This window comes from Macaca nemestrina, chromosome 17, assembly GCF_043159975.1.
Source record: "Macaca nemestrina isolate mMacNem1 chromosome 17, mMacNem.hap1, whole genome shotgun sequence".
NCBI classification, from domain to species: domain Eukaryota; kingdom Metazoa; phylum Chordata; class Mammalia; order Primates; family Cercopithecidae; genus Macaca; species Macaca nemestrina.
The window spans coordinates 43,487,642-43,513,795 of record NC_092141.1 but is presented as its reverse complement, the minus strand read 5'-3'; the positions used below and the strand labels follow the sequence as shown (position 1 = coordinate 43,513,795).

The 26,154-nt window shown below is 36.8% G+C and overlaps 1 protein-coding gene across 7 annotated transcripts in view; it reads left to right on the top strand.

Annotated features, from left to right (window-relative positions):
• LOC105485149 (chaperonin containing TCP1 subunit 6B) overlaps positions 1-25,592 on the top strand; it is a 53,190-nt gene extending 27,598 nt beyond the window's left edge. For all 7 annotated transcript variants that reach the window (XM_011747366.3, XM_011747369.3, XM_071082723.1 and 4 more), the window contains 10 exons: positions 1,557-1,660; positions 10,182-10,292; positions 10,445-10,604; positions 12,468-12,550; positions 13,377-13,473; positions 13,774-13,921; positions 21,045-21,178; positions 22,467-22,569; positions 24,479-24,551; positions 25,394-25,592. In XM_011747366.3, the coding sequence (XP_011745668.2) occupies positions 1,557-1,660; positions 10,182-10,292; positions 10,445-10,604; positions 12,468-12,550; positions 13,377-13,473; positions 13,774-13,921; positions 21,045-21,178; positions 22,467-22,569; positions 24,479-24,551; positions 25,394-25,466 (1,086 nt within the window). In that variant the 3' untranslated portion in view covers positions 25,467-25,592. The remainder of the gene's footprint in view (positions 1-1,556; positions 1,661-10,181; positions 10,293-10,444; positions 10,605-12,467; positions 12,551-13,376; positions 13,474-13,773; positions 13,922-21,044; positions 21,179-22,466; positions 22,570-24,478; positions 24,552-25,393) is intronic.
• The last annotated feature ends 562 nt before the right edge of the window (positions 25,593-26,154 follow it).

Sequence of the window (26,154 nt, the reverse complement as noted above, 5' to 3'; positions counted from 1 at the left end):
TTTAGGAGGCCAAGGTGGGGAGACCACCTGAGGTCAGGAGTTTGAGACCAACCTGGCCAGCATGGTAAAATCCTGTCTCTACTCAAAATACATAAATTAGCTGGGCATGGTAGCAGGCATCTGTAATCCCAGCTACTTGGGAGGCTAAAGCAGGAGACTCACTCCGGGAGGGAGGGGGAGTTTGCAGTGAGCCGAGATTATGCCACTGCACTCTAGCCTGGGTGACAGAGTGAAACTTTGTCTCAAAAAAAAAAAAAGAATACAAAAAAAAAAATGTATTTTATATAAAGATAAGATTGGCTGTATATTTTGGGAAGGCTTTTATCAGGTGGCAATGATTTGATATCCTTATTGTTTCTCAGCTTTGTAGTTTCTGAAACTTGAATGTATTTGTTTACCAGGAATGATAAATTCTTAGGAAACAAATTCATAAGACATTGACATACAAAGCAGAATATTATCTTAATAATTTACTTTGAGAACTACAAATGCCAAATGTACTGGAATACCTGAGTTGTTTCTGGTCGATTCTCCTTACCATTAAAAAAACCAACTTGGGAAATCAGATTAAGATCAGACAATTTCTTGATGAGCAGAGTCAGAAGAAAGGCTCTGCTGTGTTTTTTGCTGTTAGAGTACTTAAATGGCCCAAAATCTTCATGCTGCTAGGGCACCCATTCTGTTTTAGAGTTACAGAAACACCGATATTCTCACTATCCAATGGCCTTTGTCTTATTTGTTATTTGCCTCTAAAATAAAATATTATGTTACCTAAATTTGCCTAAAATATTAGGCAAAGTGTTCTAATATACCATTTTTTTCTGCTTTATGTATATTTTAGGGTAGTTATAACTTGACCTCTTAATTTCTGCAGTTATTTATTATTTTTATATCATTTTCTGAGCTAAGCAATAAGGTGTGTTGTGCTATGCTTCTTAAATTGTATATCCCTGGTCATATGTGTCAGAATAAATGAGATGTATCTTTTTGAAGTGTCAATTTTACTTTACAATTTTTGGGGAAAACATTATTTTTACATTGAGATAAACATATTATGGGATGACATGGAAACTTCATGATCAAACATGATACTTTAAAATTTCCTGTTATTATAGCCAGCAAATTGGAACTATTACTTTAGATTATATTTCCTTCTTTTCCATTAAGGTGCCCTTTGGTGGAAAAGTTTGGATAGTCTTGGTATGATAGAAAGAGTAGTCACTTGGCAGTTAAGGAGCCCTGAATTCTAGTCCTGGCCCTGTTACTAGCTGTTAGATCTTATTTACAAACTGTAACTTCTTAAGGTCTTATCTCAGTTGCCTTGTGTATAAAATAAAAGGTTTTGACCTAAAGATCTCTGAAGTTTCTTTAGACTCTAAAGTGTCTGTTGGCATTGATTATTATTAGTGTCCATAATAAAGTGGCACATACTGGTCTTGCCCTATGTTTTGAATCCTGAAGGCTTTTATCTCCTTAGTCTGGTGATAGATTGTTTGGGCCATTGGTTTATTTTAGTAGTCCAAATAACTTACTGTTCTCATTCACTTCTCTTTCAGGCTGTGGTGGATTCTGTTTTGGCTGTTAGAAGACCAGGTTACCCTATTGATCTCTTCATGGTAGAAATCATGGAGATGAAGCATAAATTAGGAACAGATACAAAGTAAATTACATAAGCTTTGACAACATATGGGTTCTAGAATTTTTTAAAGATATTCTTTTGTTAAATTTATTACTTACTTTTATTCAACATAAATATATTCATTCAACATATATTAAGTCACTGCTCTGGGTGATGGGAATGAAGAGTAAACAGAACAGAATTTCTTTCCCAAAGAAGCTTATGTTTCTAATTTAAATAGAAAAAAAAAATCATGTGTGTTATTTTATAGTGGACAGGGAAGGCCACTCTGATAAGAACCTAAAGAGCTAAGAGGTCTCTGAAGAAACAAGGCAGCTAGCCATGTGCACATCTGGAGCAGGAGGGTTCTAAGCAGAAGGAATGACCTCTGAAGAGGTCCTGAGGCAGAAGTGTGACTGGGTTGTTACAGTGTGCCTGGAGCACAGGGAGAGGAGGTGAGGCAAAAGGGGCCAGATTATGGAGTACCTTGTTGATTTTGGATTTACTGTTTTAAAACTTCGTATTATAGAAAATTGTGAACATATATAGAGAGAACAGAATAGGGAACTTCTACACACCTGTTAGCTATCTTTATCAATTTCCAATATATGAAGCAATCTTATTTCAACCATACCCCTCCCTCTTTCCCCCTGCCACCCTGGATTATTTTGAAGCAAATTCAGACATCATATACCACCTCTAAATATCATGTAATCCATAAAACATAAACCCCCTGCTTTTACCTAATACATCCACAAAACATGATAACACGTTAAAAATTAATAACTCATTAATACCACCACATTTCCAGTTTATAGTCTAATTTGTCTAAGAGTTGTCTCAGATTTTTTTCAGTTTTGTTTGGATTAAGATCTACACACAGTCTGTATACTGCACTTAGGTGATACCTCTTTTTAAGTCTCTGTTAATTTGTAGGTTCGTTCTTTCTCTCATTGTTTTTCACCTTGATAATTATTTTGGAAAAGGAAAGATTTTTGATTACTCATGCAATTTTCTTTTTTTCTTCTCTTATTTTTTTTTTTGAGATGGAGTCTCACTCTGTCCCCCAGGCTGGAGTGCAATGGCGTGATCTCAGCTCACTGCAGCCTCCACCTATTGGGTTCAAGTGATTTCCCTGCCTCAGCCTCCTGAGTAGCTGGGACTACAGGTACGTGACACCACACCCGGCTATGTTTTTATATTTTAGTAGAGACAGGTTTCACCATGTTGGTCCGGCTGGTCTCGAACTCCTGACCTCGTGATCCACCTGCCTCCGCGGTCCAAAGTGCTAGGATTACAGGTGTGAGCCACCGCTCACCGCCCCACTCATGCAATTTTCTTAATGGCTATAGGACTAGTTAGGTTTTCTACTTATTTTTTGAATCATTTTGGTAAGTAACGTTTTCTAAGAAATGTGTCCATTTTGTTTAACTCTGAAATTTTTGGTATAAAATGTTCATAAATATTCTTATAGGCATACAATTTTTATAAGGATCCTGTTTGCAGGATCTAATGTGGTATCACCATTTATTTCTGGTGTTATTTATGCCTTCCTTTCCTTTTTTTGATAATTTTTTCCCAGAGGTTTGTTTTTGTTTCACAGTGTCTTTCTCTTTATTATTAATTTGCTTTTTTGGAATTTTGTGGGGACTTTTTTTCTGCTTCTGTTTTATTGTGATAGCTACTTAGGTTATTAATTTTCAGTCTCCTGCTTTTGAATACAGTACTTAAAACCTTACATTTTTCTCAAAGTATTATTCAGCTGCATCCTTCAAGTTTTGATATGTAATCATAATTTTTATTCAGTTTAAAATGTTTTCTAATTTCAACTAGAAGTGTGCTTCTTAACATGGGGAAATTTTAGTTATTACTGATACCTAGCTTAATTACGTTATGGTCAGAGAATATGCTCTATGAGATTTTTGCTCCTTTGAAATTTGTTGACACTTGCTTTATGGCTCAGTGTATAGTCAGCTTTTGTTATGTTAATGTTTCGTGTACTTGAAAGGAATGTATGCTGCAGTTGGTAGATACAATTTTATATACATGTCCATTAAGATCAAGGTATCCTGTTAATCCTGTTGTTCAGAACTTCTATATCCTTATTGATGTTTTGACTGCTTATTCTGTCAATTACCGAGTGAAATATATTAATATCTTTCAATATTATTGTGCACCTGTTTATATTTTACTTTAGTTTTGAGTAAACTGAATAAAACTGAATAAAAATTAGTTTTGAGAGTTTTGCTTTATATATCTTGAGACAATCTTTTTAGATGCATAGTTTTTAAACTATTACATATTTCCTGGGGCATTGAACTTTTGTACTGATACGAAGCAACTTTTTTCTAGTAATATCTTTAAAAGTATAATGTATCTGATATTGATAATTATATTTAAAAAATCTTTACATGTTAAAAGCTGTTGTACCAGCTTGCCTGCCTGCCTGCCTGCCTTCCTTCCCTCCTTCCTTCCCTCCTTCCTTCCTTCCCTCCTTCCTTCCTTCCCTCCTTCCTTCCTTCCTTTCTCTCTCTCTTTCCTTCCTTCCTCCCTCCCTCCCTCTCTTCCTCCCTCCCTCCCTCCCTTTCCTTCCTTTCCTTTCTTTTTTTTTGAGATAATGTTTCGCTCTTGTTGCCTAGGCTGGAGTGCAACGGTGTGATCTTGGCTCACCACAACCTCTGCCTCCTGGGTTCAAGCGATTCTTCTGCCTCAGCCTCCCAAGTAGCTGGGATTATAGGCATGTGCCACCATGCCCAGCTAATTTTGTTTTTTTTTTTTTTTTTTTTTTAGTGGAGACGGGGTTTCTCCATGTTGGTCCAGCTGGTCTTGAACTCCCGACCTCAGGTGATCCACCCACCTCTGCCTCCCAAAGTGCTGGGATTGTGGGCGTGAGCCACCGTGCCTGGCTTTGCTTTGCTTTGCCTTGCCTTTTGCCTTTTTGCCTTTTGCCTTTGGCCTTTCCTTCCCTTTACTTTTTTTTTTTCTGATACAGGGTCTTACTCTGTCACCCAGGCTGGAGGGCAGTGGCACAATTATGGCTCACTGCAGCCTTGACCACCTGGGCTCCAGTGATCCTCCCACCTTAGCCTCTTGAGTAGCTGGGACCACAGATATATGCCACCATGTCTGGCTAATTTTTGTATTTTGTGTCAAGACAGGATTATGCCATGTTGCCCAGGCTGGTCTCAAACTCCTGAACTCAAGGGATCCACCACCTGCCTCGGCCTCCCATAGTGCTGTGATTACAGCATGAGCCACCATGCCAGGTCCATCTGGGTTTTTTTTTTTTTTTTTTTTTTTGAGTTGAAGTTTTGCTCTTGTTACCCAGGCTGGAGTGCAGTGGTGCGATCTTGGCTCACTGCAATCTCTGCCTCCTCTGGGTTCAAGTGATTCTCCTGCCTTAGCCTCCCAAGTAACTGGTATTACAGGCATGTGCCACCACACTCAGCTAATTTTGTATTTTTATCAGAGATGGGGTTTCACCATGTTGGTCAGGCTGGTCTCAAACTCTTGACCTCAAGTGATCCACCCTCCTCGGCCTCCCAAAGTGCTGGGATTATAGGCATGAGCCACTGTGCCCAGCCCAGTTTTCTTTTAATTAGTATTTGCCTGTCATATCTTTGTGTATGTTTTTACTTTCACTGTTTCTCTCTTTACATGATTTTTGTGTCATATAGGTAGATTAAAATATTAAATCTGATAATCTTTATTAACAGGAGCATTTAATCCTTTATGTTTAATACAGTTATGGATATATTTGATTTAAAATTTACCATCTTAACAGTGGACTTTGGGGACCCGGGGGAAAGGGTGGGAGGATGATGAGGGATAAAAGACTTGACTTTGGGTACAGTGTACACTGCTTGGGTGATGGGTGCACCAAAATCTCAGAAATCACCACTAAAGAACTTATTTTATGTAACCAAACACCACGTATTCCCAAAAAAGCTATTAAAATTTTTAAAAAAGCAAATTAAAAAGTTTGCCATCTTGTTTTATACTTTCTACTTATCCTTACTTATTTATTTATTTTTTTCTTTTTTGAGACGGAGTGTCACTCTGTCACCAGGCTGGAGTGCAGTGGCTTGATCTTGGCTCACTGCAACTTCTGCCTCCCAGGTTCAAGTGATTCCCTCAGCCTCCCAAGTGGCTGGGACAACAGACATGCACCACCACGCCTAGCTAATTTTTTGTATTTTAGTAGAGATGGGGTTTCACCATGTTGGCCAGGCTGGTCTTGAACTCCTGACTTCAAGCAATCCACCTGCCTCGGCCTCCCAAAGTGCTGGGATTACAGGTGTGAGCCACCGTGCCCAGCCATCTGTGTAGCTTTTTGCATCTCAGCCTTCCATTTGGGATTGCTTTTCTTCTGCCTAAAGTTCATCCTATAGATTTTCCTTAGTGATAGTTTGTTGGAGGTATACTTTCAGTTTTTCTTTGCCTGAAAATGCCTTTAGCTTTATTCTTTGATATTTTCATTGTGTGTTTACTAGGTTGGCAGTTAGTTTCTTTCAGCTGATTGAAGATATTGTTCTATTGTTTTCTAGCTTTCATTATTGCTGTACAGATATTAGCCATGAGTCCTTTATTTACCTAGGTGATTTTAAGATATTTGTCTTTGGTATTGTATACCTTTACTATGATGTAGCTAGGTATGGATTTCTTTTTGTTTATTCTGGTTGACATTTTCTGGGTTTTTGAGTGTTATTGTTTTTATCTGATTCTGGAAAATTTCCATCTATTATCTGTTTAAGCATTTGTTTTGTTCATCCCTTCTCCTTCTCCAACTAAATGTATGCTTGATGTTCTTAATTTAGTTTTTTATGTACTTTTTGTCTTGTTGTCTTTTGTGTTGCATTCTGGATAATTTCTAGTGATATATTTTGTTGTTTCCCAATTTTCTCTTAAACGATGTCTACTCTACTTTAAAACCCTTGATTTTTTCTACTTTAAAATCCCTTGATTTAAAAATAAACTTTCTAATGAAGTGTAATACACACTAAAAATGCAAGTATCATAACAACATGGCTTGATTAATTTTCTGAATATATCTGTGTAATCAGCACTCTTACAAGAAACAGAACTACTAGTACCTTAAAAGCCCCTCTTTTGCTCCCTTTCAGCCATATTTCTTCTAGAGTAATCTGAATTTCTACCACATAGATTGTTATATGTTTCGTACTTGTATAAGGAATCATAAGGTAGGTATTCTTTGTTTCTGACCTTTTTCATTTAGCATTGTTTGTGAGACTCATTTGTATTTCTGTGTGATTAGTAGATTGGTCATTCTCTTTGCTATTTAGTATTTTTTTGTGTTAATATACCACAGTTTATTCATTCTGCTATTGATTGGCATTTAGGTACTTTGCAATTTTTGCCCATTATTAATAGTGCTGCTATAAACATTGCAATATTCTTTTATTAGACATATGGATATATGTCTGTTGTTTTCTTGAATTTTTTATATCTGTGTGTATATGTGTGGATATCCTTATTTACTATTTATAGAAGTTCTATTTGTTTCTTAAATCTGCCATGTTACTTTTTATGGTGTTCTATTCCTTGCAAATCTTTCCAAACTTGCCCTTTTTTCTTTCTTTAAACATATAGTTAATGTTTGATAATTATAATATCTAAAGTTTTGACTTGTCCCTTTCTGGTGTTTATTGTATTTTACTGGTTCTCACTCATCATGCTTTGTTTTCATATGTGCCATTCATTGTGCTTGAAAAAGGTATTGGTAGAAATAATTTGAGACCTAGAATGAAGCTGCCTTTCTGCAGAGAGGATTTGCATTTGCTGCCTCAAGGAGCTAGGGACTACTTTAAATTAAATTCACAGTTTGAGGTTTTTGGGAATATCCATTTGACTTGAATTCCAACTGTAAGTCCATGTGAGGGCTGATTATTTCTGGCTTCCTTCTGGATAATCATGAGTATGTAGCCTTTGTGGTTCCAACTTAATGTGAAGAGGGTCTCCTGTAAGACATTCCACCTTGGATGAGCTCTGGGCTTTCTGTTTTCTTCTCATTGTGAAGACATTGAAACCAAACTTCAGATTTGCCTGGATTGTCAAATGACTTTAAGATAAAAGAACCTACTGTTCCTGCAGTTCTCTGCTTACCTTTTGGAGTTTCTGTTTTATTTCAGTTTTGGCCTAGTAATTATATACTATCTCATAGCTCTTCAATGTTGCTAAGGTTTTTTTGCTTTTAAGCCAGCATGTTTAGTTGTTTTTGATAGTAGGATTGATCTCAGTTAGCCTACTATTGCTAAGGATAACAAGTTCTTGATTTATATTTCAGAAGGTTATCTGTGGATTTTGTGTGGGGAATACATACAAAATGGCTGATTGGGAGGTAAAAGAGGGCCAAGGGCAGAAACCAGAGACCAATTAGGAATGTTGGTATAGTACAAGTGAGAAATGAAAATGGTTTGGATTAGGGTGTACTTAGAAGGAAAGGGCAATAGGATTTGTTGAGGGTTCAACATAGGACATGACAGAAACAGAGCAGTCAGGGATATCTCTTAGGCCTTTTCATGATCAGCAGGAAAAGTGGAGGTGCTGTTTCTTGGGATGGAGAAGACTAGGAGGAGCAGATTTGGGGAGATAAATCCAGAGTTCAGTTTGAGAATGTTATGTTTGAGATGCCTGTTAGGCATCCATGTGGAGATGTTGAGTAGGAATTTGGAGAGATGTCTGGAGTTCAGAATAGAGGTCTGCCCTAGAAGTATGTATTTGAGAATCATTAGTGTATAAATGACTTAAAGCCATGAATTAATGAGACCATCTGGGAAGTGAATATAGTAAAGGAAGTTTAAAGCATGATCCCTGGGAAGTTGGATGTTTAGAGTTTGAGAATATGAGGTGGATTCAGCAAAAGGGATTGAGAAGGGGGCAGTCAATGAGGCATTAAAGCCAAGGGAGAGTGGTGCCCCAGAAGTCAAAAGAAGAAAGTATTGCAAGGAGACAATAATCAGCTGTGTCATATGCTACTGAAAGTTTGAGTACATTGCTGTTACTGAGAGTTGAGAGTTGATTGTTATATTTGGAAAACATTTACTTTTTTAGTGGCTTTAATGAGAACTGATTGAATAAAGAGGTGGAAATAAAAGTCAGACTGAAGGTGGGCTCAAGAGAGAATGGTTACTGAGAGAAGTATAGCTACAAAGGAGAACAGAGAAATGGGGCAGTAGCTAGAAGGGAATATGGGAATGGGGCTGAGGGAGGATTTTTTGTATTAATGACAGGAATTGTTACTGCAAGTTTGTATGCTGGTAAGAATGGTCCTTTAGGTGAGAAGAATTGATATGGGGGATTAGGGGCCAGTGCAAGAACAGAGAAGGAAATGGAGTCCAGTACACAAGTAGAGAGGTTACCCATAGAGAGGAACATGGACAGCTCATTCATAGTAGAAGGAGGTTCAGGTTCAAGTGCAAGTGGATTGGTAGAAGTAGTAATGGGACAATGTTTCTATTTTCTCAAAGAAACAATGTCATTTCCTGACAGTAGGGAGGGAGGAAAGTGAAGAAGGCTTGAAAAGTGAGGAATGTTGAACATAGTGTTTTTGTTTCTTCCTAGATATGTTTACATTCTGTTAAGAGGTGGAGTAATCTAGTTAAAGTAAAATTTTGAAGACTTCCTTATAATTATGTTGAACTACTACAAAATATTTTTAAAATATATAACAAAAATTCATTATAAAGGATTCATGAGTAGAAATTCCGTCCCCTAAATGTTTTGTAAATGAATTTTATAAAGTTATAAAAATATTGACTCTTGAAAGATTATTTGGAAAACAGGAAGAAACACCTCCTTTCCAAATCATCTATATTCCTACTACCTATGCATAACCCCTACTCTTAGGTCCCTCCCATTGTTTTTCTTTTTAATGCCAAGTTGTTTGTTTTTAAAAAGAACAGTTATAGTCATGCTTCATATGCAATTTGTCATTCTATGCTTATCAGCTAGCCCTATACATATTTTTCCATGTTATTACATACTTTTTATAACCATCAAACAGTTGGGTCATTATTTGCTGAATAATACCCTATTGTTGGACATTTAGGTTAACAGTTTTTAGTTGTTCCATATAATCATTTTGAATAAATGTTCCTAAGAAACTCATTGTATACCTACCTTTCCTTACTTGATAAGCTGTGTCATATTTTTTAATCACATAACTTAGAAAATAATTCTGGCTTGACATTTTATTGTGACTTTATAGTCACACTGTGTTAAAGTAGATTCTCTTTCCTAATTTTACTAATTATATGTTAGGTTTAAAGTCAATGCATGGAGGTGGGTGAGGTGGCACACTCCTTTAGTCCCAGCTACTTGGGAGGCTGAGGCAGGAGGATTGGATGTTGAGGCCAGCCTGGACATCATAACGAGACCCTCATCTCTGAAAACAAAAAACAAAAACATCAAAAACTGTTAAAATTGGTACAAGGAAACAATGTGTGTCCTGGAAGTATTGGTATAACTTTAATACTATAATGATAATTTTATACCAAATTTTAGAGTATATATTAAAAGTAAGAAACATTAATATTTTTAATAGGTTGATCCAAGGATTAGTTTTGGATCATGGTGCCCGTCATCCAGATATGAAGAAGCGAGTAGAAGATGCATTTATCCTTATTTGCAACGTTTCACTAGAATATGAAAAAACGTACGTGTTACTTTCTCTTTATAACTTTTGAAATTTTTTTTCTAAAGGTGTTTTAAAATCTTTCTTTCCTTCCAGATATTTGGTGTAGACTATTTCTACCTTTTTTCCTTTTTTCTCCTGCCTTTACTAGCTGGTTTTTATTAATCTTTTAGAGAGGTGAGCTCTGGTTTCTTTTATAAGACTGCAGAAGAGAAAGAGAAATTGGTAAAAGCTGAAAGAAAATTTATTGAAGATAGAGTACAAAAAATAATAGACCTGAAAGACAAAGTCTGTGCTCAGTCCAATAAAGGATTTGTCATCATTAATCAAAAGGTGAGAAAGAAAGTTTAGATTTTAGTTATTTGTAAAAGTTCTTAAGCATTTCTTGAAGTGTGGTCTGTGGACCCCTAAGAATCCCTAAGACTTTTTCAGAGAGTCTGTGAGGTCAAAAACTATTTTCATAATAATAAACACACCTTTTACATTGTGTTGACATTTGCAATGATGCTGCAAAAGCAATCTGTAAAACTGCTGGCACTTTAGCACAAATCGAAGCAGTAGCACCAAGCTATATTAGTAGTCATTGCATTCTTTATTGCCATACCACCACACACTTGCAGTGAAAAAGAAAAGGCAGTATCATTTAAGAATGTCTTGATGAAATGGTAAAACTTATTAATTTTATTAAATTTTATCTTAAATATTCATCCTTTTATTATTATGTGTGACAAAATATGAAGTATGCACAAAGCACTCTTTTTTTTTTTTTTTTTTTTGAGACAGGGTCTTGTTCTGTCATCCAGCTGGAGTGCAGTGGCACACTTACAGCTCACTACAGCCTTGACCTTCTGGGCTCAAGTGATCTTTCTGCCTCAGCTTCCCAAGTAGCCAGGACTACAGATGTGCATCACCATGCCTGGCTAATTTTTAAGTTTTTTCGTAGAGACTGGGTGTTGCCATGTTGTGCAGGCTGGTCTCAAGTGATCCTCTTGGCTTGGCCTCCTAAAGTGTTGGGATTATGGGGCTAGGAACTACAAAGCTCTTCTGTTGCATACCAAAATGTGATGGTTGTCTTGAAGGAAAGCACTTGTGTAATTGTTTGAATTGCAAGGTAAACTAAACACTTTTTCATGGAATGCCACTTTTACCTGGAAGAATGACTGACAGAAAAACTGTCGTTATCTAGATATGGCTATTTGGTAGATTTCTCTCAAAAATGAATGAAGAAATTCTGTGACTTAAAACAACTGACAGTATTTGTTGCCAATAACATTTGAACTTTTAAACAAAAATTAGAATTTCGGAAAACTTGTATCTGCCATGTGAACTTGACAGCTTTCCAATACTTAAAAGACTTTCCTGATAATATTGGTGATATTAACAAAAGTGAGTTTTTGTTCACTGAGTTAGGCAAAGTTTCCACATGTATAACGTGACACAGTTTCTACATGTATAACATAACATGTTATACATGAAATGTGTCAACATGTGGAAACTTTGCCTAACTCAGTGAACTAATGCTATCTATCTACTCGACTAAAAATGCATGATTTTTATAAAATCATACCTGGATGAATAATCCATTCAGTGTGCAAGTTACACTAACGTGTTTTAATGTGAGATAGTATGAAAAGTTTGTTGCTGTGGTTCCATAGTGAAACTAACCTTTGAGAAACTATTACTTGTTGAGTTTTGGTATAGTATCAAAGAAGAATTTCCATAGTTATCTGAAAAGGCTATTAAAATATTATTCCCTTTACAATATTTATCTGTGTGGGGCCAGATTTTCTTCATAAACTTGAACCAAAATAACATATCATTCCAAACTGAATACTGAATCAGATATGAGAATCCAGTTGTTTTCTATGAAAAACATTGAAGAGATTTGCAAAAATGTAAAGTAATGCCACTGCTAGCTCACTATATATATTTTTGTTTTCAAAAGTGTAGTAAATTTTCAGTTAAAATGTTATGTATATTAACATGAAATGGGCTTATTATTTAAATGAATTAATAAATATTTTACAAGTTTATCAGTTTTTGTAATATGATAAATATTATAGATAGAGCTTACATAAGCAAAAGCTCTTTGGGTACTTAATAATTTTTAAGAGAATAAAGTAGTGCTGAGACCAAAAGGTTTGAGAAATACTGGTTTAAAACTTGTTTATAATTTTTATGTTAATTTGATTATAGGGAATTGATCCATTTTCCTTAGATACTCTTGCAAAACATGGAATAGTAGCTCTTCGCAGAGCAAAAAGAAGAAATATGGAAAGGTAAGCTTGCAGGTAATTATATATCCTAAGTTTTTAACAGAGTAAATGGAAACTATCCCATGTGTTTTCCTTTTAGCTTATGTGTAAATGTTGTTGAACAAAACAGTGGCATAAAAAAATCCAAATTTTGTTTTTAGTTTCAGTAAATAATTGAACTGTCAAAAAGCAAGGTTGTTAACCTACTGCAGAACTTTGTTGAAGTATAAGGAAAGTTTTTATCTTTTTAAAACAGATTTTAAAAACAAAACAATACAACATAATATAGCATGATCTCACTTTTATATATGGAATCTAAAAAAGTTGAACTCATAGAAGTAGATAGTAGAATGGCAGTTACCAGGGGCTGGGGCAGTGGGAGGGGAGGGGCACTGGGGATATGTGGGTCGAAGGATACAAAATTTCAGTTAGTTAGGAAGAATAAATTCAAGAGATCTATTGTTCAACATGGCAACTATTGTTAATAACAATATATTGTTCTTTTTAAAAATCTTTTGCAAACCCACCCAAGAATGCACAATGTGTTGGATTCTTGAAAAATGCAGAGTAGATTTTAAGTGTTCTTATCACAAAAAATGGCTAAATCAAGCCTCACATAGGCAATGAGTATGTTTATTAGCTTGATTTAGCCATTCCACAGTGTATACATATTTAAAAACATCATCATGTTGAACTCGATGAATATAGACAATTTTATTGTCAATTAAAAACCCAAAACAATACAATACAGTAACAATGCAGTCTTCTGCATTAAATATCTTTTTTCCTCTAAGAAATTAGTATTTATATTTTCCATAATCAAGCTATGGTGACATATGTGTAATTTCAGACTCTCTCTTGCTTGTGGTGGAATGGCTGTGAATTCTTTTGAAGATCTCACTGTAGATTGCTTGGGACATGCTGGTCTTGTGTATGAGTATACGTTAGTGAGTATTTCTGTGAATAGTGGTTGTAAAGTGAATACTAAGCCCCCTTTTTTAAAAGAAAGATACTACTTGACCTTTTATTTCATGTTTTGTGTTTTAAGATCTAATTCACAGAACAGATTTTACAGTTTATTTACCTAAATGTTTGGTAAGAGTTCAGATATAACTTAACTCCCTTTAAACATATCTTTAGTTATGCTTGATAAGAAAAATTCGAATGAAGATTGTATTCTAGTATAAATTGTTGGTTTTATAATGACATTAAATATTAAAGTTCTGTATTTTTGTGCCACCCATTAGGGTGAAGAAAAGTTCACTTTTATTGAGGAGTGTGTTAACCCTCACTCTGTTACCTTGTTGGTTAGAGGACCAAATAAGCATACTCTCACACAAATCAAGGATGCCATAAGAGATGGACTTCGTGCTATCAAAAATGCCATTGAAGATGGTAAGCTCTTTCTTGTGATTGATATGAACCTCACATATATGTGTGTATATATGTATATATATACACACACACACACCCCTATGTATGTATACATATATTTTTAGACAGAGTCTCCCTCTGTTGCTCAGGCTTTAGTGCAGTGGTGTGATCTCAGCCCACTGCAACCTCCACCTCCCAAGTTCAAGCAATTCTTCTGCCTCAACCTCCCAAGTAGCTGGGATTACAGGTGTGCACCACCACACCTGGCTAATTTTTTGTATTTTTAGTAGAGATAGGGTTTCCTCCATGTTGGCCAGGCTGATCTAGAACTCCTGGGCTCAAGTGGTTTGCCTTCCTTGGCCTCCCAAAGTGCTGAAATTACAGGTATGAGCCACCATGCCTGGCCTTTAATTTTTTTTTAATTTTATTTTTAAATTTTAATCTATTTATTTATTTTGAGACCAGGTTTTGGAACTGGCTAATTTTTGTATTTTTGGCAGAGATGAGGTTTCACCATGTTGCCAAGGTTGGTCCTGAACTCCTGGGCTCAAGGAATCCACTTGCCTTGGCCTCCCAGAATGCTGGGATTACTGGCATGAGCCACTGCACCTGGCTGCAAACCATATATATATATATATATATATATATATATATATATTTTTTTTTTTTTTTTTTCCCTCAAGACAGGGTCTTGCTCTGTCACCCAGGCTAGAGTACAGTGGCGCAATCATGGCTCACTGCAGCCTCAAACTCCTGTGCTCAAGTGATCCTCCCACCTCAGCTGGACGATAGGTGCATGCCACCACACCTGGCTAATTTTTGAATTTTTTTTGTAGAGATGAGATCCCTCTATGTTGCCCAGGCTGGTCTTGAACTCCTGGCCTCAAGCAGGTTTCCCCTCTCAGCCTCCCAGAGTGCTGGGATTTGTAGGCATGAGCCACCACATTCAGCCCATGTTGAGCATCTTTTAATGTGTTTATTCGCCCTCCATATATCTTTGGTGAATTTTCTGTTTAAATCTTTTGCCCTTTTAAAAAATTGGATTGTTGGCCAAGCACAGTGTCTCCCACCTATAATTCCAGCACTTTGAGAGGCCAAGGTGGGAGGATTGCTTGAGCCCAGGAGTTAGAAACCAGCCTGGGCAACATAGCAAGGCCATGACTCTACACACACACACAAATAGCCAGGCATGGTGGTCTGTACCTATAGTTCCAGCTACTTAGGAGGCTGAGGCAGGAATATCACTTGAGCCCCAAGAGTTTGAGGTTACAGTAATGTAAGCTATGATCACACCACTGCACTCCAGCCTGCGCGACAGAGCGAGACCCTGTTTCCGAAAAAAAAAAAAAAAAAAAGGAAAGAAAAAAAAATTGTGTTAGTTTTCTATTGTTGAGTTTGAGAGTTCTTTGTGTATATTTTGGGTACAAGTGCTTTTTCAGGTATATGTTTGGCAAATTTTTCTCCTCTATGGCTTATTTTATTATTAACAGTGCCTTTCAAAGAGGAGTTCTTAATTTTGATGAAGTCTAATTTATTATTTTTATTCTCTCATGGATTATGCTTTTGGTGTGGTATCTAAAAAATCTTTACCTAACCTAGGGTCAGAAATATTTTTCTCTAAAAGTGTTGTAGTCTTATGTTTTACATTTAGGTCTGTGATTCATTTTAAGTTAATTTTTGTATATGGTACAAATATGGATACAAGTTCATTTTTTCATATAAAGGTATCAGATTATTTTAGTCTTATTTGCTGAAAAGACTTTCACCTCTGAATTGCCTTTTCTCATGTATAAAAAATCAGTTTTTCATATTTGTGTAGTTCTATCTCTGTGCTCTTTTTTCTGTTCTACTGATGCATTTGTCTATTTTAATGTTAATATGATATTGTCCTGACAACTGTAGCTTTATAATAAATCTTGAAATCAGTATTGTTAACTCTCATTTTTTTAAAAGTCATTTTGGTCATTCTAAGTCTTTGGCATTTCCATATGACTTCCATATGAATTTTAGAATCAGCTTGTCAGTTTCTACCAAAAAGACTGCTGCTGGGATTTTGATCAGAACTTTTTTTTTTCGAAAGGATCTTACTCTGTCACTCAGGCTGGAGTGCAGTGGCGTGATCATGGCTCACTGCAGACTCGACCTACTGAGTTCAAGTGACTCTCCCACCTTAGCTTCCCAAGTAGCTGGAACCACAAGCATGCACTACCATGCCTGGTTAATTTTTTTTTTATTTTTTATTTTCTGTAGAGACAACGTCTCATTATGTTGTTGCCCAGACTGGTCTCAAACTCCTGGGCTCAAGCGATCCTCCTGCCTTGGCCTCCCAAAGTGCTGGGATTACAGGTGTGAGCCACTACACCCCGCTTGAATGGAATTTTATTAAATCTGTAGATCGATTTGGGGATAGTTGATATTTTAATAATGAGCCTTCTAACTCATGAATGTCATCTTATCTATTTATTTGACTCTTCTTGAATTTATCTCAGCAGTATTTCATAGTTCTTAGTATATGAGCCTCACACACTTTTTTCCATATTTATCTCTATGTATTTCATTTATTTTGTTGCTATTGTGTATGTTATTTTTAAAATTTCAATTTCTGATTGTTGTTTGCTAATATATAGAAATATATTTTATTTTTGTACATTGATCTTGAATTCTGCAACCTTGCTAAATCACAATTAGCTTTCTTATAGGCTTCATTGAATTGTTTATATAAGTGATTACGTTGTCTGCTAATACAGTTACTTTTTTCTTTCCAATATGGATATTTAAAAATTTTCTCCCTTATTTCATGGGCCAGAACCTCCAGTATAATGTTGACTAGAAATAATGAAAATGGACATCCTTACCTCATTCCTCATCTTAGGGGGAAAACATTCAATCTTTCTCCATTACGTATGATGTTAGCTGTAGGTTTTTACTAGGTTGAGGAAGTTCTCCCTTCTGCACCTAGTTTGCTGACAGTTTTTAATCAAGAATAAATGCCAGGCTGGGCGCGGTGGCTCATGCCTGTAATTTCAGCACTATGGGAGGCCGACGCGGGTGGATCACCTGAGGTCAGGAGTTTGAGACCAGCTTGGCCAACATGGTGAAACTCTGTCTCTACTAAAAATACAAACATTAGCTGGGCATGGTGGCAGGCACCTGCAATCTCAGTGTCTCGTGAGGCTGAGGCAGGAGAATTGCTTGAACCTGGGAGGCAGAGGTTGTAGTGAGCCAAGATCACGCCACTGGACTTCAGTCTGGGCGACAAGAGTGAAACTTCTTGTTTTTTTTTTTTTTTTTTTTTTTTTTTTGTCAACACACACACACACACACACACACACACACACACACGAGAATAAATGCCAAATGCTTTTTGTGCATCTATTGAGATGATCATATGATTTTTCTCAGTTTTTTTTTTTTTTTTTTTGAGATGGAGTCTCACTTTGTTGCCTAGGCTGGAGTGCCATGGCGCAATCCTGGCTCACTGCAACCTCTGCTTCCCAGGTTCAAGCGATTCTCCTGTGTCAGCCTCCTGAGTAGGTGGAATTACAGGCACGCACCACCATGCCAAGGTAATTTTTGTATGTTTTAGTAGAAATGGAGTTTCACCATGTTGGCCTGGCTGGTCATGAACTCCTGACCTCAGGTGATCTGCTTGCCTTGGCCTCCCAAAGTTCTGGGATTACAAGTGTGAGCCACTGCACCCAGCCCTCATTTAGTTTTTTAATGCAGTAAATTACATTGATTGGTTCAAATGTCAAACCTTACATTCTTGGGATAAACCATACTTAGTTATAATGCATTTTACTTTTTAAAAAATTAATGAATTACATTTTTTAAAATTATTTTTTAAACTGTGGTAAATATACATAACATAAAATTTGCAGTTTAACAATTTTTAAGTGTACAGTTCAGTGTTAGTAAGTGCATTCACATTGTTGTGTAACCATTATCACCACCCATCTCCAGAACTTTTTTCCCTTGCAAAACTGAAACTCTGTACCCATTCAACAATAACTCTTCATTCCCTACCCACCTCCCCAGCCCTGGGTAACCAACATTCTACTTTCTGTCTCTGTGAGTTTACTCTATGTATCTCATATAATTGGAATCATGCAGTTTTTGTCCTTTGTCTGGCTTATTTCACTTTGCATAGTGTCATCAAAGTTCATTCATGTTGTAGCACGTGCCAGAATTTCTTTCCTTTTTACCATTGAATGATATTCTATTGTATGTATATATCACATTTTATTTGTTATTGGAAACGTGTTCCATTTACCTTTTGACTATTGTGAATAATGCTACTATGTGTATTCTCCTTTTAATGTATTATTTGATTTAATTGGCTAACATTTTTTAAAGAATTTTTACATCTGTATTCATAAGGAGTATTGGTCTGTGTATATTTTTTCTTGTAATGCTTTTATCTTTTTTGGTGTTAGAACAATGCTGTACTCATAGAGTGAATTGGAAAGTTTTTCTTGTTCAAATTTCTGAAAATGTTAAGTTGTTGTGGAGAATTGGTATTATTTGTATTATTTCTTTCTTAAATGTTTGGTAGACTGTCAATAAAGCCATCTGATCCTTGGAGTTTTCTTTGTGGGAAAGCTTTTAATGACACATTCAATTTTTTTTAATAGACATAGGGCTATAAAGGGTTTTGTTTTTTTTGAGTGAGCTTTAGTGGTTTGTAGTCTTTCAAGAATTTGTCCACTTCATCTAAGTTAAGATCATCAACTACTATCTATGAGCTAAATCTGGTTTGCTGCCTATTTTGGTAAATAAAGTTTTATTGGAATGTGGCCATACTCATTTGTCTATGTATTATCTATGGCTATTTTTGTGTTACAGTGGCAGAGTTGAATAGTTGCAAAAGAAATGGTATGGCCTAAAAAATATTAACTGACCTTTTGCAGAAAGTACTAACTTCTGATCTACAGTTTCAACTTCATTGTCATAAAGTCGATCATCATATTCATTTATTACTCTTTTTAATATCTGTAGAATCTGTAGTGATGTAACTTTTCTCATTTCTGACATTTATCATTTGATTAATTTCCACTTTCATTCTAATTATTTCCTTTCTTTTACTTATGTTAGGTTTCATTTGTGCTTCCTTTTCTAGTTTTTTTTTTTTTCTTTTTGAAACAGAGTCTCGATCTGTCGCCTAGGCTGGAGTACAGTGGCATGGTCACGGCTCACTGCAGCCTTGACTTCCCAGGCTCAGGCAGTCCTCCCACCTTAGACTGCTAAGTAGCTGGGATTACAGGTGTGTGCCACCACACCTGGCTAATTGTTGTGTTTTTTATAGAGATGGAGTCTCACTGTGTTGCCCAGGCTGGTATTGAATTTCTGGGCTCAAGTGATCTATCTGCCTTGGCCTCCCAAAGTGCTGGGATTATAGGAATGAGCCACCAGACCCTGCCCTTTTCTAGTTTCTTAAGGTGGAAGCTGGGGTCATTCATTTGAGAACTTTCTCCATTCCTAATATAGGTGTTTCGTGATATAAATTTCTCTTTAAGTACTGCTTTAGGGATGCTAAAATTTTGATATGTTGTGTTTTCACAGGGAATGGGATCAGGGAAATTTTCTTTTCTTTTTTTTTTTTTTGAGACGGAGTCTCGCTCTGTCGCCCAGGCTGGAGTGCTGTGGCCGGATCTCAGCTCACTGCAAGCTCTGCCTCCCGGGTTTACGCCATTCTCCTGCCTCAGCCTCCCTTGTAGCTGGGATTACAGGCGCCCGCCACCTCGCCCGGCTAGTTTTTTGTATTTTTTTTAGTAGAGACGGGGTTTCACCGTGTTCGCCAGGATGGTCTCGATCTCCTGACCTCGTGATCCGCCCGTCTCAGCCTCCCAAAGTGCTGGGATTACAGGCTTGAGCCACCGCGCCCGGCCCAAGGGAAATTTTCAAAGGTTCTAGTAATCTCTTTCTTAAGCTGGGTGGTAGGTACATGGATATATTTGTTTATTTGTACATTTATTCTTTATATCTTACACATATAAATATTCTTTTGAGTATATTCTGTATTTAACAAGGAACTTTTAAAAAATGTGAATGGGAGGTAATGATGTAATAATCTGGTGGGTAAACAGCTCTGAGCAGTTACATTGTGAAGTGAAGCCGAGAAAGGGGGTAGTAATTTTAAAATGATGTGAGATAAAAGGGGAGATTGTTTTCGTATTGTTTTGTTTTAAAGCAAGTTTGCTGATTTAAATAAGAGTCATAAACTTTATGAAACCATACAAGTAGCAGATATAAAAGTCATATACTGATGTGAAATTTGATGTGTTTAACCAAAACTCTTGCTTTAGAATAATAATACCACTTAATTTTTTTCTTAGATAGCAGTTTAAGTTATGCTCCAGCACCAAAAACAAATACTTCATTGAGTTCCAAGAATTCCCTATCAAAAACTAGGGACAAATTATCTTGGCCTAAAAAATTTTCATGTCAGATATTGTAATCAGTTACCTGTCAATATAAATTATAAATAACTACCTCTTAAAAGTAGTCATAAAGCCGGGTGTGGTGGCTTACGCCTGTAATCCCAGCATTTTGGGAGACGGAGGTGGGTGGATCACTTGAGGTCAGGAGTTCAAGACCAGCCTGGCCAACATGGTGCCCCCCCCCCCCGGTATCTATTAAAAATACAAAAATTAGCTGGGTGTGGTGGTGCACGCCTGTAATTCCAGCTACTTAGAAGGCTGAGGTAGGAGGATCGCTTGAACCTGGGAGGCAGAGGTTGGAGTGAGCCGAGATCGTGCCACTACACCTCCAACCTAGGTGACAGAGTAAAACTCCATCTCAGAAAAAAAAAAAAAAGTAGTTATAAAAGAGTAAGATGAAGGTAAAAAGAAATTATTCTTGTTTACCAGAGGATAAGCAGCGAAATAAGCTATTTGCAGCCAGTTATCTGTACTATGCCTATTTATTTAATGACATATAACTTCAGGATGTTTCATAAGATAACTGAGTAATTACTAAGCCGTGCAATTTATTTGGTTTTTGTAGATAATACAACACACTTAAATAGTGAATTGCTTTTCTCTCTCTCTCTCTCTCTCTCTCTCTCTCTCTCTCTCTGTCTCTCTCTCTCTCTTTTTTGGTCTTTATGGCATGTCTTGCCAATCATATTTTTTCTCTCCAATAGGTTGTATGGTTCCTGGAGCTGGTGCAATTGAAGTGGCAATGGCTGAAGCTCTCGTTACATATAAGAACAGTATAAAAGGAAGAGCTCGTCTTGGAGTCCAGGCTTTTGCTGATGCCTTACTCATTATTCCCAAGGTACAACTACCCTTTCGGCCAAATAACAACTGGTTAGACATAAAGGTGTTTAATTACAAATTGCCCATATTATCTGATAGTTAATGGAGTAGACAGGTATTTATATTCATTTCCTTACACAGTTTTCTCTTAGATATTTCACAACTAAAGCAGGGAAACTTTTGGGATAACAGCCCAGAATCCTTGCACAATCTCATGAAATAGCCAACTTACCCCCTTGCTTCTTTCTCTGAGTTCCAAAAATTAAAGCAGCTCCAAATATTTCCTTCAGAAATGACTCATGATTAATCATAATGAAAAAGTTTAGAATTTAAAATTTAGTTAGATTTTATGGTACATCTTTGTTTTGTTAGTGGTATCCAAATGTAATCAATTTAAATTGTGGAGAGTGAGGGCTTGAGGCTATTTAGCATTCCTAGATACAACCTTACATTTGTCATCATCATTTTAATTCCTAGAAAAAGAGAAAACAGAATTTTTCCATGTGGCAACCTAAGAACAGAAAGCAACCATTCCTTTCTCCTTGCCTTAATTGGTTTCAAACCACCTTAGAAATATAGTAAAATTACTTCAAAGATGCTATTACCGTGAATTAAAACATTATTAACAATGCCAGCAAAATCTCTTTGCTAATTTTTATTAGAATTTTTCATAATTTGTGAAATCTTTGTGAATTAGATTTCTATTTTTTCTTTCCCCAGAGTAGCAAAGTCAGTATGATCTTGTTGTTGACAGAAAGTGGTAACCCCAGTGTACACTGGTGGTACCTTTTTCCTCATCAGCTGGTGATTTGGGACCACTTGGAAATGAGCCTGGTTTGGAGTGCGGGTATCTCCAACCCTGTTACCACAGGTCGTGACTCTCCTCATGAAGATGAGGGGCACAAAGGTGCTGCAAATATTCTGGTTTCCTTAGCAAGTGCCTATGAAGAATTGGAGGGCATATGACTAGCAGCACTAGAGGAAACAACAATATCATTCTACTTCCTTCCACACTAAAAAAAAAACACAAACATCTTTTGCAAGGAGGGAAATTAATGTAGTAGAGTGGAAATGGGGGAACTCTGATGTCCTCAGAATTTACTGTGATGTGCATAGGGGCAATGTTTAAATATAAAAAGTCCTAGATAGATGAAATAATAATTTGATTTAGATTGAAAGTGGAATTTTTCAAAAGGAGATGATTGCCATGTTATAGATGTGTTTTTACAAGAGTAAAGAGTATTTTGATATTTGAGATATGTGAAGGTATTATGCATATATATTTATTATTATTTTTATTCCTAAAGGTTCTTGCTCAGAATGCTGGTTATGACCCACAGGAAACACTAGTAAAAGTTCAGGCTGAGCATGTCGAGTCAAAACAACTTGTGGGCATAGATTTGAATACAGGTAAGAAAGGGAAGGAAAATTAGCTGCTTAATAAAGAAAGAGGCTATTCTTTAGTTACCCAGATCTTATAGTAAAGAAGTAGAGATTTGGGTAACTTTAATATTTAAATTTTGGATGCCTTTAGTTTATTTTTGAGCTTCTTAAAAAATGTTCATTTGTTTGAGAAATAGTTATTGAGTGCTTGTTTTCCTCTTGGGCTTCACACAGAACAAAACAGACAAAAAATCTGCCCCTGGGAGCTTATGTTGTAGTGGGAGAAGGTAGGCAGTAAATAATAACTTTAATAAATAAACTCCTTCAGCATCTTAGAAAGAAATGAATTATATGAAAAAACGAGTGGTTTACCAATGATCATGAACACTAGTACAGGAGGGTGGAAAGAGAACGGCAGCTTAAAAGAGGTTGGTCATGGTAGGCATCATCAAGATGTCTGTTGAAAAAAAGTGGAAGGAAATGAGGAAATCAGCCATGTAGGCAACTGGAGTTAAGTGTTCTAGGGAAAGAGAACAGCCAGTGGAAAAGCCAGTGTCTGATGTTTTTGAGGAAGGAGGTGAGAGAGGTGACAGAAGATCAGATCATGCAGGGGCATTTGGCCCAGCTCAGAACTTTGGCTTTTACTTTAGAGGAGCAGGGAGCAATTTTGAGCAGAGGTGTGACATGGCCTAATTAATTAATTTATGAGGCAGTCTCATTCTGTCTCCCATGCTGTGGAGTGCAGTGGCGCGATCTCGGTTCACTGCAACCTCTGCCTCCCGGGTTCAAGCAATTCTCCCTCAGCCTCCGGAGTAGCTGGGAATATAGGTGTCTGCTGCCACGCCTGGCTAATTTTTGTATTTTTAGTGGAGACAGGGTTTCACCATGTTGGCCAGGCACATGGCCTAATTCTGTTTTAAGAGAATCACTCTGGCCACTCTCCACTCTGTAGAGAAGTCAGCTGAATAAGTAGAAGGTTGGAGTTGCAATCAACTGTGGTGGAGAAGACTGGCTGGAGCAGGTTGTGGGTGAGAGGATATTAACATTCAGGTTTGGCAGAGTCAAGGTTGAAGCATCTGTAATCTTTTAATTAAAAAAGTTGGATATATGGGTCTGGAATTCAAGGAAGAGATCTGGGTTGGAGATTAAAACTTGAGAGTCAGGCTGGGTGCAATGGCTCACGCTTGTAATTCCAGCACTCTGGGAGGCCAAGGTGGGTGGATCACTTAAGGTCAGGAGTTCAAGACCAGGCTGGCCAACATGGTGAAACCCCATCTCTACTAAAAATGCAAAAATTAGCCAGGGATGATGGCAGGCACCTGAAATCCCAGCTACTTGGGAGGCTGAGGCAGGAGAATTGCTTGAACCCAGGAGGCAGAGGTTGCAGGGAGCCAAGATTACACCACTGCACTCCAGCCTGAGTGACCGAGCAAGATCTCTGTCTCAAAAACAAAAACAAAACACCAAAAAAAAAAGAAAAAAGAAAACAAAAAACAAAAACACCCAAAAAACCTTGAGAGTCATCAGATATGTATGGTTTAAATCTAAAAGTCTGGATGAGATCACCTAGGGATTAAGGGTAGAGAGAAAAGAGGCTAGGACTGAACTTTTGGGTACTCCAACATTAAGAGGTGAGAGAGGAAGAGGAAGAACCAGCAAAGTAATCAGAAAAGGAGCCACTAGTGCAAAAGAAGAAAACCAGAGGAGTGTGGTATCCTGGAAGATAACAAAGAGTAGGCCGGAGAGTGTGATCAACTGTGTTAAATACTGATAGATGAGGCCTGAGAATCAACCATTGGATTTAATAATATGGAGGTCATTGATGACCTTGACAAAAGTAGTTTTGGTGTAGTGTATTAAATATTTTTAGAAGATATCAATTAATATTAATAGAAAATAGTAAGATTTTGGTATTAAAATTGTTTTTACTTTTCAGGTGAGCCAATGGTAGCAGCAGATGCAGGAGTTTGGGATAATTATTGTGTAAAAAAACAACTTCTTCACTCTTGGTAAGTTCATGTGAACATAAAGTGAAAGACCTGTAGAGTTATAACTGATAATATTAAGATGAAAATGTTTCTATTATTTTTGTCATTGTACAGTGGAAAAATTGTCAAGTGTTTGAAAGGTATGGTATTGTTATTAGGACTAGCTTCTGTCATTTTATAGTCCATAGTCCCTTTTATATTTTAAGTCTAGCAGTGTTAAGTTATAAGAAAAATTAATCTTACTATTTGAGGGGGAAAGAAAAGGGGAAATTTACTGAAATAGTAGCACATGCATGATGGAGAAAATCAAATGATATTGTAAAAATGAGCTCAATTTTGCTGGAATATAAATCAGGAATGCACCTTATCAGCAAAGGAGTTTAAATTATAATACAAAGGGTGACATTTGGGCCAGTGCAGTGGCTCACACCCGTAATCTCAGCACTTTGGGAGGCTGAGGCAGGTGAATCACCTGAGGTCAGGAGTTCAAGACCAGCCTGGCCAACATGGTGAAACCCCATCTCTACTAAAAATACAAAAATTAGCCAGGCATGGCGGCAGGTACCTGTAATCTCAGCTACTCGGGAGGCTGAGGTGGGAGAATTGCTTGAATGTGGGAGTCAGAAGTTGCAGTGAGCTGAGGTCTCGCCATTGAACTCCAGCCTGGGCAACAAGAGTGAAACTCCATCTTGGAAAAAAAAAAACCAAAAAACGATGACATTTGTATTTGTATTTATAACAGCCTTGTCTCATAAAATATCATACAAACATCATTAAAGTACCCCACATAGGTAAAGATTGCTGGAGAAAAAAGCTAAGAGTGGGTTAGTAGGCTTTACTCACCCTCTCATCTTTTTTCTTAGCACAGTGATTGCCACCAACATTCTCCTGGTTGATGAAATTATGCGAGCTGGGATGTCTTCTCTCAAAGGATGATTGAATTCAAAATCAACCCTTCTAGAAGATGAAATTTAGTACACTTTACATCTGACTACTATTGTGTAGCCTGAGCCATTCTGAATTTCTACACAATAAATGCAGTTTATATCTTTTGGATCTTAACAGTCTCAAAAAATATTTCATCAAGGTATAAAGAACACAAGAAATACTTTTACAGTAAAGGAATAATAATTGAAATATTTCCCCAGGAGTCCTAACTCCCCACCCTTTGTTGTATGCTACTGCAGTTGTTATAGCATAGGATCTTTATGATTCTTAGACCTTTTGGCAAGTTTTAATTAACAAAATAGAGGTTTTAGTATACCCAAGTAAATTTCCAGTTTATCAGAGGGTATAAATGTAGTAGGACAAAATGTTTCATTTTCTCTCAAAATTCTTTCAGTGACGTCTTGCTGCCACTCTTTCCTCTTGTAAATATGGCATGTAGCTTTGGGTTACATTGTTTATAATGTCTGACTCAATTTATTTTGGATATCATTTCTTATATTTTACCTGGCTTTTTTTTTGTATATATGATCAACAATTTATGCTACTGTGCTAGCTCTGGTAGCTCTCTGACTAGATGGTGAGGTAGAACAGGTTTCATCTGGAAAGAGGAGAATTGTTGACACCAGCAGTGGGAAATAATTGTTTTTGGCTCATAATACAACTGTTCAGTGTGGAT